The 16,397-nt window shown below is 49.8% G+C and overlaps 2 protein-coding genes and 1 long non-coding RNA gene across 4 annotated transcripts in view; 1 reads left to right on the top strand and 2 right to left on the bottom strand.

Annotated features, from left to right (window-relative positions):
• Positions 1–1,040, bottom strand: part of SEPTIN8 (septin 8) — a 39,127-nt gene extending 38,087 nt beyond the window's left edge. The window contains exon 1 of one of the 2 annotated variants that reach the window (XM_063349573.1): positions 862–1,040. In XM_063349573.1, coding sequence (XP_063205643.1) covers positions 862–891 — 30 coding nt within the window. In that variant the 5' untranslated portion in view covers positions 892–1,040. The remainder of the gene's footprint in view (positions 1–861) is intronic. The other variant, XM_063349574.1, reaches the window with a different exon arrangement.
• A 2,195-nt stretch (positions 1,041–3,235) lies between these two features.
• On the bottom strand, positions 3,236–8,538 carry LOC134522020 (uncharacterized). The gene is made up of 3 exons (XR_010072935.1): positions 6,974–8,538; positions 4,897–5,077; positions 3,236–3,456 (listed from the first exon to the last, which is right to left on the bottom strand). It is a non-coding gene; the product is annotated as an uncharacterized LOC134522020 (long non-coding RNA).
• A 741-nt stretch (positions 8,539–9,279) lies between these two features.
• Positions 9,280–13,276, top strand: SOWAHA (sosondowah ankyrin repeat domain family member A). Its single transcript, XM_063349494.1, has one exon. The coding sequence runs from the start codon at positions 9,470–9,472 to the stop codon at positions 10,841–10,843; it is 1,374 nt and encodes a 457-aa protein (XP_063205564.1). The 5' UTR covers positions 9,280–9,469; the 3' UTR covers positions 10,844–13,276.
• Positions 13,277–16,397: the final 3,121 nt, after the last annotated feature.

Raw genomic sequence — 16,397 nt, 5'->3', positions numbered from 1 at the left:
AACCACCACTGCTGTTCCCATTTATTTAGCAATATCACACCAGACATTTTTGACTTTTGCGAGCCATGCTATTTAGTGTGGTAAAAATGTTTTTAGCTCCGAAAGGCTGCAAGATGCATCACCGAGTTACTCAATCACAACAGCCGTCCAACGACAACAAAAAACTCAAGCCTTAGACAAAGAATAGTTTGAAGCCGACACAGATTTTAGCCAGATTGACTTCCGATAGCAGTTATACAACATGTGAGCTGCAGAGAGGCGGCGGTGCACAGGTCACGCTCCATATTTGCTGTACAGCATTCTTCATACATTGGCTCAGAGACCAGTTAGCCTCAAGGGTTTGCTTTGCCCGTGTTTGAATCAGTGTGCCTCTCACAGTACTATACACACACCGTTAAGTTACTCACTGTTTTAGTGTTTGGATACCAGTGGTATGTAAACAATTCTTATTTAGGAAGGTCTGACCCCATTTCTTTCCGCCCCTCATTGCGGGGCGCTCTATGCCTGCAGACACAGGGATACGGGACACCCTTTGTGAGCATCTCAGGCATCCAAGGAGCGCTCACGGAAGGTTTTCGTTACCGGTTTCAGCATCAGACCGAGCACCAGGGCCTCGGAGCCTCCCAGCCCCCGGCGGGACCTTCCCGCACGGACTCTCCCCGCACCGAGGACACCGGCTTCGTCCCTCTCCCAACCCCATCCCGCCTCCTCCCGGCTCCGCTGGCCGCTGACAGCATCCCCCCGGCTGCCCTGGCCCCAACACCGCCTGCATAATTTCCACACACACCCCCCGAAGGAAAAAAAAACCACCCAGTGATTCCCCCCAGGAGAGGCGCGCAGGAGAGCGGGGCCGCTGCTCACCGAGAAGCGCTCCAGGTCGGTGGCGGCCATGGCCGGGGCTGGCGCGGCTCCGGCGGCGGGAGCGCGGCTCTCCCCGCCGCGGCTGGATGCGGCTGAATGGATCCAATATGGCCACTTCCTGGAAACTCCCCTCCGCCCGTCGCAGGCGCCGCCCGACGGACCGACAGACCGACCGGGGGACGGGCACCGGCACCGGCCGGGGGCGGGACTGGGCGGGGGCGGGCGGGCTTTAGCCCGGCCCCTTCCCTCCCTCCCGTCCGCTGCCGCAGGGGGGACACGGAGCCGGGGAAGGTCCGGGCGTCTCCGCTTCCCCCCTCGGGACCGGCGTCGGCCGCAGGGACGGGGTGGGAGGTGCGGGGAGGGGGACACGGCACTGATGGCGTTCCGCAGGTGGAGGGGGCTGAGAGAGGGCCGTGCAGAAAACCTTAACACAGACATTAATCATAGAATCGTGCAGGTCGGAAGGGACCTTCCAGATCGAGTCCAACTGTCAGCCTAACACTGCCAAAACCACGTCTCTCAGCACCACCTTTACCCAGCTTTTAAATATTTCCAGGGATGCCGAATCCACCACTTCCCTGGGTAGCCTGTTCCAATTCTTGATAACTCTTTCAGTGAAGATATTTTCCTAATATCCAATCTAAACCTCCCCTGGTGCACCTTGAGGCCATTTCCTCTTGTCCTATGGCCTGTTATTTGGGAGAAGAGACCGACCCCCCACCCCTCTACAACCTCCTTCCAGGTGGTTGTATGAAGCTTTGAGTGTGACCATAGAGGTGCCAGGAGCATCCTCTGCAGGGTTCAGAGGATGCACACAGAGACCCATTTCCCTGCCTCGAGGAGCTCTCATGCGTCCAGCATGCTGGAAGATACCCGGCCTCTGCACCAAGGTGCCTCATCGCACATGGGAGTTACACCAAAGGTGCAACCTGAGCATGGGTTTGCACAGGGATGCCAAGACCTCATGGCCGTTACGCTGCCTGTTTTCATGGCAAGTTAAAGTATGCAACACAGGACTGTCGAGTTTTTCTTCATCATTCCTTCCCACATAAAGCACAAAGCCAATCCCATCACCCTCAGTCTTTGTAACCCACAAAGACATTGGTATTTCGCAAGCTGTTAGCACAGAGCAAAGTTTTCCCTGCTTTCTGGTGCCCTCTGCTGCAGCGCACCGACCAAGGAACAGCTCACCAGAGCCACACGTTCTCCCAGTCACACAGCTGGTCACTGGGCCAGACCTACACCCCTAGGTGTGTACACCCCTAGACCTACACCCTAGACCCTGCATTAGTCGTTCCCCAGTCTTTCGATCAGACGCTGCGTCCCCCTCTTTTCTCCTCATCCTCTCTCTTGGAGCAATGCTCACTTCCAGATGGAGAGCTGAGTTTGAGCAAAAAGATCAAATACTTTCCCCCCACAACACTGACTCTGCGTGGGGAAAGGGCTGCTGAGGATCGTTTTGAACCCCCCAAGAAGGGCAAGGTTTTGCAACTCCCTGCACACGGGAGCCAGAGAAAAGCTCCTGTGTGCGCAAACGGGCAGCGGTTACTATGGGATTGCTGAAGGCACAGCAGAAACGCCCCCTCCCAGCAGCTTTGGACACAACACAGAGCCCTCCCTTTCTGTTGTTAGACATGTCTGCTCAGCGAGCTGCTCCTCAAAGCCAATCCTCGGGGCTGCTCCTCCACTCAGTGCACGCACCAGTGATAAGGGAGCTTTAAGGAATGCAGGTAACTCTGAGAATGGGCTGAGGTTTGATGTTCCGCTCCCCTCCTCAGGTAGGGCTAGAATCTGCCGTTCCATCTTTGCTGTCATTGCTGGTGAGGATTGTCCTTCAAGAATCAGTTCCCAGCCTGAACTTCCCTAAATTATGCCAGATGTGGGATGCTAATCCCACCGCACGATGCAACCACCTCTGAGGGAACGGACAAGGGAGAAGTTACCTGGAGTGACCCTGTCCAGGAGACTCTTCCTTGTCTACTCAGGTGCTCCTAGATCACCTCCAGCATCCTGCACAAAGGAGGGCCACAAATAGAGTCATTAGCTAAATATGATACAGCTAAAGCTCTGAGCCCCACCCCAATTACTAGGAAACAGTGAGCAACTGTGCTTAGGCCCCACTTCCAGTTATTTTTCAAAAGGTTTGCCAAATTTCAACTTTTTGGCAAGATAAGGAAAAGGAAAGATAGCCAATATCCCAGTTCCTTTCATTCATTGCCCACAAAAGCACAATCCCTGGAGAGCCCTAAAGCAGGACTGAAGTATTCAAAGACAATCAAACCTCAGCGACCAAATTAAAACAGAACTTATGCTTCATTACAATAGCCTACGAGCTGCACTTCGTATTAACGTCTGTCTTCTCCCTTACCTGCTATTTGTGATCTTAACAAAGGTCTCTTGCTCCCACGGCCATTTAAATAAACGAGCCCACGCTGTGCTGGTGGGCACTGAGTTGCTGTGTTACAGCAGGTGCGTAAGATTGTATGTTCCTTCTCTGCATCTTTGATTCTTCCCAAGACGCCTTGGGATCCACCTGTGTTGCGCTGCAGGAGCTCTGGGAAGCATTGTTCACCCCAGAAGGGGACTGTGCTTATGCTGGAGAAATAAAACAGGTTGTGAAAATTAGATGTAGGTAATTGAAGGGAGGGGGCAAGGGTTATCAAACGCAAGTGCTTAGAGGGGTTAGAGATTATGAAGAAGGTTGTGTTCTCCCTTGAAGCAATTTCAAGGCATTTTCTGAGTGTTATCCAAGTGATCTGCTTTTTGCAGGTCAAAAAAGCTGGGTTTCTGTCTTTCCTGAGTGAACTGCCTACAACCAAATTAATTCTGCTAATCCATGTATCAGTTCTGGCTAAAGATAGGTTGCCAAAATGTTGTATTTTTCTAAAAAGGACATTGCTGAACACCATCTGTTAATTTATTTTCTTGGGTCACCAAAAATGACAAAAAGCCCCACAGCTCGTCACTAATGCTGCCTTGTACTAGAGCTGCTGGGGAGTTAACTTTCTGGGCCTTCTTTACATATCACAAAGAAGCAAAAATAAACAGGTAAAAAGGTTAAAAAGTTACTTTTTTTTTTTCTTTTTTACATTACAGGCACACTTTGGAGTCCTGATTTAAGACAACGTAAAACTCCTGCTTAACACACACTTAAATGCCATTATAACAGGTACTTTGGGAGAAGTGATTGACTTAGATTCATTAAGAGCTCTTTTCCCTGCCAATAAAGCGCAGACTGTAACAACACGAGACTCACAAAAGCCGATTCCCAGACAGCTACAGGTTTCTGCGAGCTGCAGTCAGATTCATGGCATAAAGGGAATTCTGAGCCATTGGAACAGATGAAGGGACAGCACTGCTGTCACCTGGCTCTGATTGAGCTGTGCTGCTGAGACCTTCTGCAGCTGGAGTCCTCTCTCCCTTTGTCCATCGGCACTGCCACCAGCATGGGGCGGATCTCTGGGACAGGACAGCACGGCGTAAAAGCTTGCAGTTATTTTTAAACACCTTGTTATTTCAAAAAGCACACTTTTTCTAATGCCAATTCAAGAGAAACCCTGCTAATTTCAAAAGCTTCAGGTGCATAAAAGCTGCTTCAAGAGAAGGGAAATGGATTTGGTGGCCCCTTTAACTGCTAAAGCATCAATTGTTATGCAAATTATTCCTAATAGCTCGGAACTCAACGTATATTACAGTGCTGGATGCTTCTGCAAGGATTTTAAACTCTGTGGAATATTTGTACCTGCTAAATGCACGGTGAATTTAGGATGAGCTCTGAATTTTCTACAGTTAAAGAGCTGGGGCAGAGAGGCACAAATGTACCCTGGAACCTCTTTGTCCAGGGGAGGGGAAGGAAAATGCCCCTTGCTGCATGCATGGTGGCATGGCAGTAGCGCATGGTGGGGAGGTCAGCAAGAGTTGCTTTACTTTTTCATGTTGTCACCCCAGGTAAGGCAATGAAAATGGAGAGAAACAAATGTTATCACAGCCCCTTTTACGTCACATGCAGACACAGCGAGTAAGTGATCATCCTACCTGCCACATGAATACCACAGCAACACCAAGGCCTTAGAAGATGGCTGCATCTTTCAAGGCTGAGTAAAATCCTTGATCTGCAAATCCAGGTGGTGCAGACAAACAGAACTCCATCACGTTTTTCAACACAGGCCGGAGGAAGCAGCTTATTGGAAACTCTTCATTTCTCACAATGCGTCCTCTGGGGATTATTAGAAATCCAATGGTTTCATAGCTACTCTTTTAGCAGTACTACCACCAAGCACCTTATTAAACTTTCACTGGTTACACTAACAATATATCGGATGTATAAGGCATTTCTACAGAAGTGCTGTCCTAAGCTGAAAGTCAATAGGAGCTGCAGGTCCATTGCCCCAGAGCAAACTAAGTGGTCCTGGTGAATGTAAGTGGGATGGCTGGAAGCAGACCCTGAATTTCCCCAGCTCCTCACGTCAAAGGGCAGAATTACCACACTGCGCCTCAGGCCAGCTTTGCATTATCCTGCTAGAAATCCCATCAAGTTCACAGGCATCACCTGAAAACCAGAGGATGGTTGGGATGGGTCCTTGCACCACCTGTGTGGAACAAGCAGTATGTAATAAATACACACCCTGAGGTACAAGGAAAACTGCATTTAAATGGTTGTGGTTGAGAAACATTGTCCAAACTGGTTGCTGAGGTCCTTGAGTTACAGCTGAACCTTGCTCATTTATGAGAAAATGCCTTTTCTCTGCAAATAATCTTCTCTACCTCTCCCTGCCCCTTCACAGACTTTTGCTCAATTGTTTATCTATGGAAGGTTACTGCATTTCTCCATGGAACAAAGGAAGAGCTATTTTCCTTCACAATGCATGCTCTTTGTTTCACACGAAAATATCAACAAGGAAAGTGGAAAATCATGGCCTTTGTCATCCTATTTATTCCGCGAACGCTGATATCATTTCAGAGGAAAACAAGTTTTCCTTGAGGTACAAACCCCATCCGCAATCAATAGTACCTAAGCTTCACCTCCCTGCAAAGCACCAGCACCCTCTCCGACTATGACTATCCCCCTTATTCCCTTTTTCGTCCTCCGTTGCTTCCAACCTGGCACCTGACCTTCCCTGTGGCTCTGAGAATGTCACACACGAAGAAGCAGGACCTGGGATACCACCTCCTTCAGTTTTGAAGTGTCACTAGAAACTTCTTTGCTCTGACTAGATGCTTTGCTTGATCTCCCACTTCATTTCCTGGTTTTGTGCGGTGTGAATAATTACACTCACATAACCTTTACCTTCCTCCCCCGAGGGGGTGGCAAAAGGCCCCAGATCTCTATGTTGATTACTACACTGTAATGTTGGTAGTTTGAAAGTTTGTGAAACTTCTTCACTGGAAAGATAATTCTCCTCAGTTGTACAGTTCAAAATAGAGGCCATCTATGGCTTATGACGTAGAACTAGCAAACTGCAATATTTGTGTTTAAAAAAAGCAGTAGTAAATTAATTTAATCGTGGGTTTCTGTACATTGTTTTTGTCCCAGCCAGTAAATTAAAAATATCAAGACAGTTGGCTTGAAATCTCCTACGAAGCAGCCCACAGTATTCCGTAAATAGCCCCACAAAAAATACTTGCTTTGTAGGTTTTTGGTGACACAGAAAAAGAGGCAAAACTTCTCATGCTTTTGAAGACTGGAAATTTCAGATGACTGATAAGCACAACACCCATAATGCTCCAGGCTCTTATTATCTATATTAATAAAATTCATTCAGACAGCTTAATTTCTGCTGCACAATCTGATCAGAATATGACCAGTGCTCAGTAAAGTAAGAGGAGCTCACTGGGATCTGGTCCCTGGGTGCTTGGCACTCAGCCTGAAAGGTGGGCAACCAAAAGGCATCAACGGATAGAGGGAAAGGTTGGCAAACAGGATGCACCCCATGCTGCAGTCTGGAAACGGTACGCAGGATTAGCCAGAAGTGTTGTTTCCTTCTTAATTACAGAAAGTACAAGACTAACATAACACCTACTGACTGTGAAAAGGAACACAATCACACGGCACGGGTTGCCCACAAAGGAGCACGCATGGGACAGGTGGTTGGATGCATGACTGGAAAATTACCTGGGGAAAGAGCTCCTTGCGTCAGGGCAGTTAAACGAGAGCAACCAGTTCACCCCTGGCATGGCACAAGGTGCGCTTGGAGACATCCTTCTCTCCTATTCTAGGACCTCCTGGGGATGTGCCCTTCTGCTCAGTGGCCACAAGGAATGCCAGCACCTGCAGTGGGGAACAGTCTCAGTAACACCCCTCCTTCGGGACCCCAACCCAACGCCCTGGAGAGGTGATGGGACCTCAGTGGCCCCAGAGTTGCCCCTTGGGTGCTGAGCAGTAAGGCTTCCTGGGGACCACGGAGATCCCTCTGCAGGATAGATGCCAGGCTGGGGATAAAACAGGTGGGATCTGATGGCACCCTCGTGGGTCTCAAAGGATACATGGGTGCAGGGGGCTGATGCTTTCCTCAGGCTGTCCAGGCAGGGAGGGAGCACCCACAGAAACACCCTCCGCGCAGCGGTGAGCCCGAGGACATACCCTGCCACGCTTGAACCTATTCAAGCAATAAGAACAACTTCTCCCTTAACATTTGTAGCATAAGAAAATGTTGCGGGCTTTTTTTTTAAAAGAACCTATTCTCCTGAATTATTTTCCCTCCTCGCTCATTTGCAGATATGAACTATAATCCTAGGGTATGGCTGAAAGTTTGCAATGCAAAAATCATAGACTGCTGAGATTTTCTTATGCCTGCAATGGATTCTAGTAAGGAAAAGAAATCAACACTGAAAGCAAGGCATAGCAATTAATGTTTGGATGCATGCTCATTATTAGCTCTCTACAGTAGGCAAGGCAGAACCGTGGCGATGCCATAAGCTAGAAAGCATTGCTAATGCAGTAAAACGCTAGACGCAAGTGGCTGCTTCAGCAGAGGGTGAGGTTGCTGCGTACGCCGTGTGAAAAGGCAGTAATAAGAGGTGTGCGATTCACGTAGAAGCACTGAATTGCTACAAGCAGCATGAAGATTACATGCTATTATGCGAAAGAACATTAGAGCAGCAAAATGATTTTGAGGAACTGGCTCAGCGCCAGCTTGTTAGCAAGAGATAAAATAGCTTTTCAGAGATTTGCACAAAGATGGAGAGGGAAGGGGAAAGGCTGCCAAAGGAAGACTCTGAGCAATCTGTGGGAAGAGGCTCTTCCACCACCAGGAAAAGGTGTGAAGAGGTAGAAGGGAGGTCAGCATCAACAAGAAGGGAGAGAGATGCACTGCGTGGGGATCAATGCACCTCAAATTGTCTTCAAAATGGAGACTTTGGCACAGGCTGATACTCCATTTTATTCAAGTTCTAAGACAGTGAAAACAAAAACGAATCTGTTTTCTTATCCATCCTTCTACAGACAGTTACTTTTATCTGTCTTCATACCACACCGACTGTGTTCATTCTGTGCTCAGTCTCTCTTGCTGTTTTCCTAGACAAACTGTTCAGTCATTCAGGAATCAATTTAGCGATCTCAATTGCAACACTCTGTGGAGGAGAAAACAAGTTTGCAGGCTGAACGCCATCCCTCCAGGAGGTCTTCAGCCCTACTCCTTCGCCTGGGGAAAGGCATTTGTCTGGGATTTTCTTTTTTTCCCCCTGTAGAATAGAGAACAATAATGTTAAATGCTTAAGCAGAAGTAATTGATATGTCTGCAGAGACAGCTTCTCGCTTTAGAAAAAGAGCTCTGTCTTCTCCAGGTGTACATGATTAGATGCAGGCATGTTGTAAAGATGTAATCAATTATATAGTTACACATATGCACACTGGAGATGCAATGTAAGTAAAAGACATATAGAGAATAGATATAATACATGTAGTATCACATAGAGTGGAATATCTTTCAAAAAACTGATCCATCCATCCATCTTCTGACTTATGTTGAGGCAGGAAGCTGTTAACCCAGAAGAACTGCAGCTCCTGCCCAACACCAGAGGCTTCTTGGAGAGCGGAGACCTGACTCTGCAGAGCGATTCCTACCTAAATCCGCACCACTTATTTACCATTGAAAAAAAAAACCAACAAACAGCCAACCAGCCAACCAACCAACCAAAAAAACCAACAAAAAATAAGCATTTTGGGAAGCTGGAAGAGGAGTAAGTCAATGAAGCGTTTTCCCTGCCTGAGGAGTCTCCCAGGAGCTGACACACCGGTGATACACCTCCCCGACGCTCTCCTCAGCTCCCCGACAGTCAGGCCTTCCCGCCCGGCTCCTCACCTGCCGCGGGGATCGCCGGCCCCGGCGCGGGGCCGGGCGGGTTCCCCTCAGCACCGCCCCGCGGGAGGAGACAGGCGCCGGTGCCGCTCCGCTCCCTCAGACGGAGGGCGGAGGCGGAGGCAGGGCGAGGCGGGGCGGGGCGGTCCGGCCCGGCCCGATCACCTCAGCGGGAGCGGCCGCCGCAGGTGCCTGCAAACCCCGGTGAGTCCCCGGAGGGCGGGCGGGCTCCCTCACCTCCGCCGCGGGGAGTCGGAATAGGAGAAGGAGGCGGCGGCGGCGGCGGCTCCACCACCACCTGTGGCGGCGGGATGGCGGAGCTCGACATCAGCCCGGCAGCCGTGCTGGGTTTCCTGCGGGAGCGCGGCGGCTGGGTGCGCAACACCGAGCTGGTGAGCACCTTCCGGCCGCTGCTGGAGGCCGGCGGGGAGGCGGCGGAGCGGGCGGAGCGGCGGGAGCGCTTCAAGGCGGCGGTGAACGCGGTGGCGGTGGTGAAGGAGCGGGACGGCGCCAAGGTGGTCGTCCTGAGGCGGCAGCTGCGCACCGCCCCGGCGCCAGGGGGCGCCACGCCGCCGGGGGGCGCGCTGGCAGCGGAGGAAAATGGCGGCGCCCCCGTCGCTGTCCCCGTCCCCAGCGGGCGGCTGTCGCCGGTGCCCCCCGAGGAGCTGCCGTCGCCGCGGGCCGTCTCCGAGCTGCGGGATCTCTTCCAGGGCGGCGGCGGCGGGGTGCCCCTGCCCGCCGGTGCGGGTGGGTCCAGGCGGGAGCCGCTCCCCAAGCCCTGCATGCTGCCCGTGCGCTGCGTGCCGCCCCCTGCCGCTGCCGCCACCACCACCACCCCGGGGCCACCTGAGGAGCCGGCATCCCCCTTGTCGCCCCCAGAGGAGGAGGTTGGGTCCCGCTCACCTGGCCTGCGGCGGGGGCCCAAGGCCCATCGGGCCAGTGAGGAGACAGCAGCGGCGGCGGTGCCGCTGGAGGAGGCCGAGCACCAGTGGCTGGTGATGGCAGCTGGCGGGCAGTGGACCCAGCAGCTCCACGGGCTGCTGCTGGGCGACGCCAGCTTGGCGGCCCGCAGGGACTTCATCTCGGGCTTCACCGCCCTGCACTGGGCTGCCAAGAGCGGCAACTGTGACATGGTGACAAATATCATCAGAGCGGCCGAGAAAGGGGGGACTCGTGTCAATGTGGACGCCAGGTCGCATGGCGGCTACACGGCGCTCCACCTGGCTGCCATACACGGCCAGGAGAAGATCATCACCATGCTGGTCTACAGCTACCACGCCAAGACCGACCTGAGGGACTACAGTGGGAAGAAGCCGCACCAGTACTTAAAGGAAGGGGCGTCCTCTGCAGTCAGGCGCTTGCTGGGGGACCCCAGCCTTTCCCACAGTGCGGAGCCCTCCGTGCCCATCAAGAAGACCACAAAGCTTGCGGCTTCAATCTTGAGCTCCACTAGCACGTTTCTGGGGGTCATATCCGATGACATGGCTTTCTACGATCTCACCAAAGGTTTAAGGAAGCCCTCTTCTTTAAACAAGCTCCTGGCTGCCACTACGGGCCCAAGGCGGAAGCCAAAGACCAGAGGGGGCTTCCCTTCATATTCCTCCCTCTCCGAGGTAACAGAGGAGGAGGAAGAGGAGGTCGTTGTGAAACGCAGACCCGTTTCTGAGCTTTTCTTTGGCCACTAACCTCTGCCTTCTTGGGATCAAAATTGTTTAATAATGTGACTGGGGTCTGGATTTTTCTCTCACAGAAGCAGCTTGGATTTCTTCTCTCCATGTCTGTCTTTTTGGATGTTCAATTAAATCAGTGATAAGAGGCTGGCTCCAAAGGCCGCTGGATGAAACCCAGCTCACAGACACCTGTGGAAAGGGAGTGTTACAACTGCTGTATGTACCATCATGCTGCTGTGGCTGTGTTGGTGGAGACTGCAGACTTTAATGGTTGAAAAACTAAAACAACCTCTGTGTGTGTAGACAGGTTAAAATGCTTAAGGTACTGCCTTCTTGATCTGTGTTCCTTGGATGGAGAGCAAAAGTAAGGTAAAGAATGGCATATCCTACACTGTGAATAGCAAGCTGGTAGCTGGCTACTTTAACATGGCTTGTTATATAGCAGGCTTAAATTATTAGAAGCAAGATTCATAGTTTTCTATGATGTTTCTGATTATTTTGGTAACAGAAGAGGAATATTTCTATTTAAAAAAAATTGTGTACTTTTTCAAAACAAAGCTTGTCACTATCAGAAATACTAACATAACAATCTCAACTGTAGCCTAAAGCATTTTATTAGATGAACAGGTTTAAAAAAAAATAAAACCCCAACCGTCAGCACTCAAGTCACCGTGACCTGTCTACCTCAGTTTCAAAGCTAGGTTAGCATTTTAAATTTTTTTTCCTCTTCCTGAAAGACTTTTTGTCCAGGTGTGACTAGCCACATGTCTTGATGATACTGTGAACATTTAAACTTGACTGTAGTTCAATCACTTAATCTGAATAAAAGCCTTGGTGGTGTCTGACAGTGAAAAACTGAACTGAAAACCTGGGAACTGGATCCTGCAGAGTTTCCAAGTAGCCAACTGGAAACAAAGTTGGGCTTGTATGTCTGATTCTTTTTATTTAAAACTTGGCCTTTGATTTTGACCTGTTTACAATAAATATTTATAAAAATTGGGCTTTATGTTATGTTAGGTGCTTCATGATAGAATGTCTGCATGACTTCTTAAAGCAATGTTTATCTCAACAGCATGAATCACTGACCTAAAACTAACTCTTCTTCTTTTATATTATAAACATAATTGTTCTATATATAGAACTACACGTAGCTCCAGAAAGCATGCTAACTGCAGGTTAAGTAATACATTTGCAGTGAGATTAACCAATAGTAATTAAAAAAATAATGATGTGAAGAGGCAGAGCTAAGAAGAGAAACTGTCCAATTCCTGGGGCCAGTCTGGTAAACCATCACGTTTTCTCTAAAAATGTAACAAAACCACCTGTATCATTCAGAGGTGAGGAAGGTGATGGCAATACTGCCCTTGCTCTGCTTTTCAGCACTGTCAGGTGTTTTGGTTTCCGTACTCAAACACTTGTTTGCATGCTTTGCCTTTCTTTCCAAGCCAGTGACTTCAGGAATGTGTTTTTTTCAGCCTTGAATTAAGCCTAGTACTTCTAATTGGCTGTAATTGGCTTCTCCCAAATGCTGGGCAAGGAATGCCGTAGGACTGTGCTGAAGGGGGAAGCACTGCCCTCTTTTACTTTAAAACGTTCTCCTTGGAGTTGGTGACATTTGCTCGAGCATCATCAGCGATTGCAGAGGGGTCTGCTCCGCCCGCTCTCAGAAGAGAGTGGATTATTCTGCACCGGGCTGCTTCCGTATTGAACTAATTAAGTTGTTAAGCAAACGTTAATGATCAAGCGCCTCATGACTTCTATATCTGGAGTAGGGTTTAAAAAAAAAATCCTATTTGCTCCCTCGCTGTTGGTGTGACCATTGACCAGCATGGTCATTTGAAACCCTGATTTGTGCTGCACTGCGTCAGCATGCAGAGTTCCAGGAAAAAAAAATTTGTTGCTCTGTTTTAAAAAGTCTTTCCAAGTTTATTGACATTAAATACTTTTTTCTGTATTTTCTGAAACCAGGGGAGCCTGTGTGTGTGTGTGTTACATCTGAGGCACTGGCAGGACTGACATTGCCTGGTAAAAGCGTTCGGTTTCTGTGTGAATTGGAAACACTCTCCAGTTTGACTTGGCCTTATTGGGAAGTTTGTTCATTAGTTATGGATACGAGCTTGATACCTGTTCAAGTCACTTAGCTGAATTTTTAGTGATAATTCTGAGTAAAACCTACGTGAGTCAGAGGTAAGGTTCCAAGATGGAGTGTTTTCTGTTTAAGAAAAAAGCGAACGAACCAACCAACCAACCTATAAAGTGCAGTTCTGACTTCACCGTAAGGGAAGCAGGGAGAAGGTCTCATTGCTCTTGTATTGTTGTGTCAAAGGAAAAACAAGAAGTCACGGCTGAGATAAGACTTGGTTGCAACACGTATCATCAAGGAAGTTCTCTGCTACTCCTTCCTCAGAGGCATCACAGCCACGAGCTAGAAAAATGCCTGGCAACAACCACAGCAGAGCCCTGGTCCTTTCGGTGCTCCCCGGGGCGGGGGCTGGGAGTTGGCAGGGAGGTTGCAACACAAAGGTGGGGAGCTGCAAGGTCAGGTGCTGTGGGTGGGGTGGGCCAGGCTCTGCCAACAAGTCTTCGTGGTGACTCAGCTCATTCCTCCTCCTTGTTGAGCAGATGAAGGAAAAGATAGTATTTGGGCAGGCTGTGATTAGTATACCCAGTGCTGCATGACTTCAGGTGCAAACAAATACTGAGAGGTATTGAAAATGCGCTGCTGTAATCTTATAAAAATATACATCACCCTTAGTTTGAAGTAAAACCAGTCCATCAGCCTTTCTGGGGTTTGCTTTCGTATGTTGCTGTTTACACTGTGGAAGGGGCACCGTAGGATGATCATGGGAGTGTTTTTCTGGCAGAGACTGAGGCTGTGACTGTTTCATGAATCCCTCAGCTTCATAGATCTCCTTAATTTCACTCTTTGACTTAATTTCAGCCAAATCTGTCTGAACACAGTAGGATTTTCACGTGAATGAATGAGAGCTATGAAGTTAAGCCAGGATGCTTTCACAAGTGATAGAGGACATGGCTCCTGGTGCTGCTGGCCTGGGGCAGAGGCTGTGTGCCACAGCCTGGGCGAGCAGCCTTTTGAACCTCTGGCCCAGCCCAGAGCCGGGAGCTGCCTTCTGCACCTTCAAAGCTGATTGCAGAAGAGGATAAAACCAAAAAACCCTAGCCCCCTGGGCTCCTGCCCCGGGGAGATGGCTTGTGTGGTGGGGGCAGGCTGGCAGCAGGGTAGGGCTGGAGACGGGAGGTGCAGATAAGGCACAGGACCACGATTCAGCAGCTCGGGGCTGTTTTGCCTTGGTTACATCTTTTCCCTGCCTACTTGCCACAGCTCAGTTTTCCTGCTATAAAATGGAGATAATCATCCTGGACGCCGCTTTAAAGCGTGCAATATTGATAATCCAAATAGAAATCAAGATAATTTTTTAGACCTGTAGGCAGCACAAGCAGTGTCATCCGCAACCCATGGATGCTGCGCATTCAGTGGGGCGCCTACGCAAATAAAACTGGCTCAGGTTTTAGCTCGGCAGCATCAGAGATCAGCAAAGCTAATGTTTGTCTGACCCTGGCTCAGTCCGTCTTTCTAAAGATAACTCAGTTCATCTATTCCTCAGCACATTTTGTTCTGAGGCGTATCAGCTCAACAACCTGCACTGGAGAGGTCTGCAAACAAGCTTCCAGCCGCGATTATATACAAAGGGACAGACTTTGTCCTCCCGGATGCGGCTGTTTGAGCAGCATGCGGTGGAGCGCTCCTGCTCCAGCTCAAATAGGTTTTTGGCTGTCTCTGTTCCCTTGTGAGTGCTGCACAGAAAGACCTGTTCTATAGAAGTCCTGGGAAATGCTGCTCCTGCACTGCAAAGGAGACTTTATGAGATTTCAGGTTCATCACAAAACCAAGGTCCGGAAGAGTCACAGAATAACTCCAACAGACCAGCAGCAGCCGCCAGCTGAAGGCAGAGGAGGCCTTTCGAGACAGTCCCCAAGCCCCACAGCTTGTCCCTTCTCCTCCCGCTCCGCAGGTTTCCACTGTGACCTACATTCCTTGGATGCACTTGCCTCCCGATTTGCATTTTAATCTGAGTAAAATGGCAACATGGCAGTTTTTGCTCTTTCCAGTGATTTGTGGGACTCCCCCCAAATTAAGAAGTTGTTAACAGGGACTTGGCCAGCACGTAGCACGGGCACGAACAGCAGGGTGTTTGTTTGCTGCAGGGGGAGAACAGGGCCAGAGCAGATCAAAAGCTCTGCATCGTAATGAGGAACATTCATTCTCTATTCCAGTTCTGAAGTTTATTTCAGTAATTTATGAGACAAAGCAAATCACTAAGCACATGGATGCTGCTTGTGCAACACTGAACTGAACCATCACCAACTGCTGGTCACTGAACGACGGTGGCTGGTCACCGACTGGCCGTTTTGGAGTGAACTACCAGAAAAGTCCCACCAGGAGAAGCTTTCTGATGGTGATGTAGCTGCCAGCAGTAAGACAGGGTCCTTGCCAAATAATCTAGACTAGTTTAAAAAAAAAACACATTTAGAGATAGATAAACTGTTCTCACCAACCTCATTCCACTGATCAACACTGTTGCACCTGCAAAGATTTCTAAACCAGACCTGCTGTAGAAAGCCCCCATCGGAAGTGCTCTGGTCCTACTCACTGCCCCCAAAAGGGACATTAAGAAAAATGTTTTTTTAAAAAAAAAAAGCCAATTGCACTGCAAAGCACTTCTTGGTAAATATGTATCAACAAACGCTTCTGGTAGAAATGCAGATTTTACAAGGGAAAGACTGTTTGCGTAGAACTCGCACCATTCCTCAAGTGGAATAAAACATACTGGATTTTCTGGCCAATCTGAGCGTATCCACCAGCACAGGCGCTGGGACAGGATTTACCACAGCAGCTCTGCCAGTAACACCCCTAATCTAGGCCGAGCCTTGGCAGCTTCTCTGAAAACACACAGGACGCGCAGCCAGAGCTGCACCCAACCGCTTTCCTCCCCGGTCCCCACGCCTCACCTCGCACCCATCGTTTCACACCGTCTCTTCATCCTGTTTGAATTGGCCGCCGCAGCATCCTTCCTTTTGTGACAGCCACAGCTAAGAGCTCGCCTGTCTGTGCTTCATCAGGCTCGAAACAAAGCCTAGATGTAAAGGGCCTGTGGTGGTGATAACGCTGCACTCGGACGATGCCTGAAAGCCTGCTGGTTTGTGTCGCGGTCTTCAGCGGGGCCACCAAGCAAAGGTGCTGCCTGGACCAGCAGCACCACGGCCGGGCTGGGAAAGCCCCAGCCTGGCTGCAGCCCCCCCCCGGCCGGCAGAGCTCTGCCCCTCTGGGGCTCACTCAGCAGCCGCACCGCGCTGCCAATCTCCATCCTTCCAGCTCAGCACAGGCAGCTGGGGTTTTTTTTTAATTATTACTGGGATGAAAAATACCTCTGATCTGAAGGCCAAGCAAAACAGATCCGTACTGTTAATATCAGCACAGCTTTTGTAGGTCAAAAAGCGGTGCTGGAGCCATTAGCCATCCCACCAGGAGCTGCCCAGGGGCAGGGAT

The sequence above is a fragment of the Chroicocephalus ridibundus genome, chromosome 11 (assembly GCF_963924245.1).
Source record: "Chroicocephalus ridibundus chromosome 11, bChrRid1.1, whole genome shotgun sequence".
NCBI lineage: Eukaryota > Metazoa > Chordata > Aves > Charadriiformes > Laridae > Chroicocephalus > Chroicocephalus ridibundus.
Note: the sequence above shows the minus strand (reverse complement) of the source record. Positions and strands in the feature narration are given on the sequence as shown.

Bases quoted from the DNA above. Each gene is read 5' to 3' on its own strand.
- SOWAHA (XM_063349494.1), top strand. From the start codon at position 9,470: ATGGCGGAGCTCGACATCAGCCCGGCAGCCGTGCTGGGTTTCCTGCGG.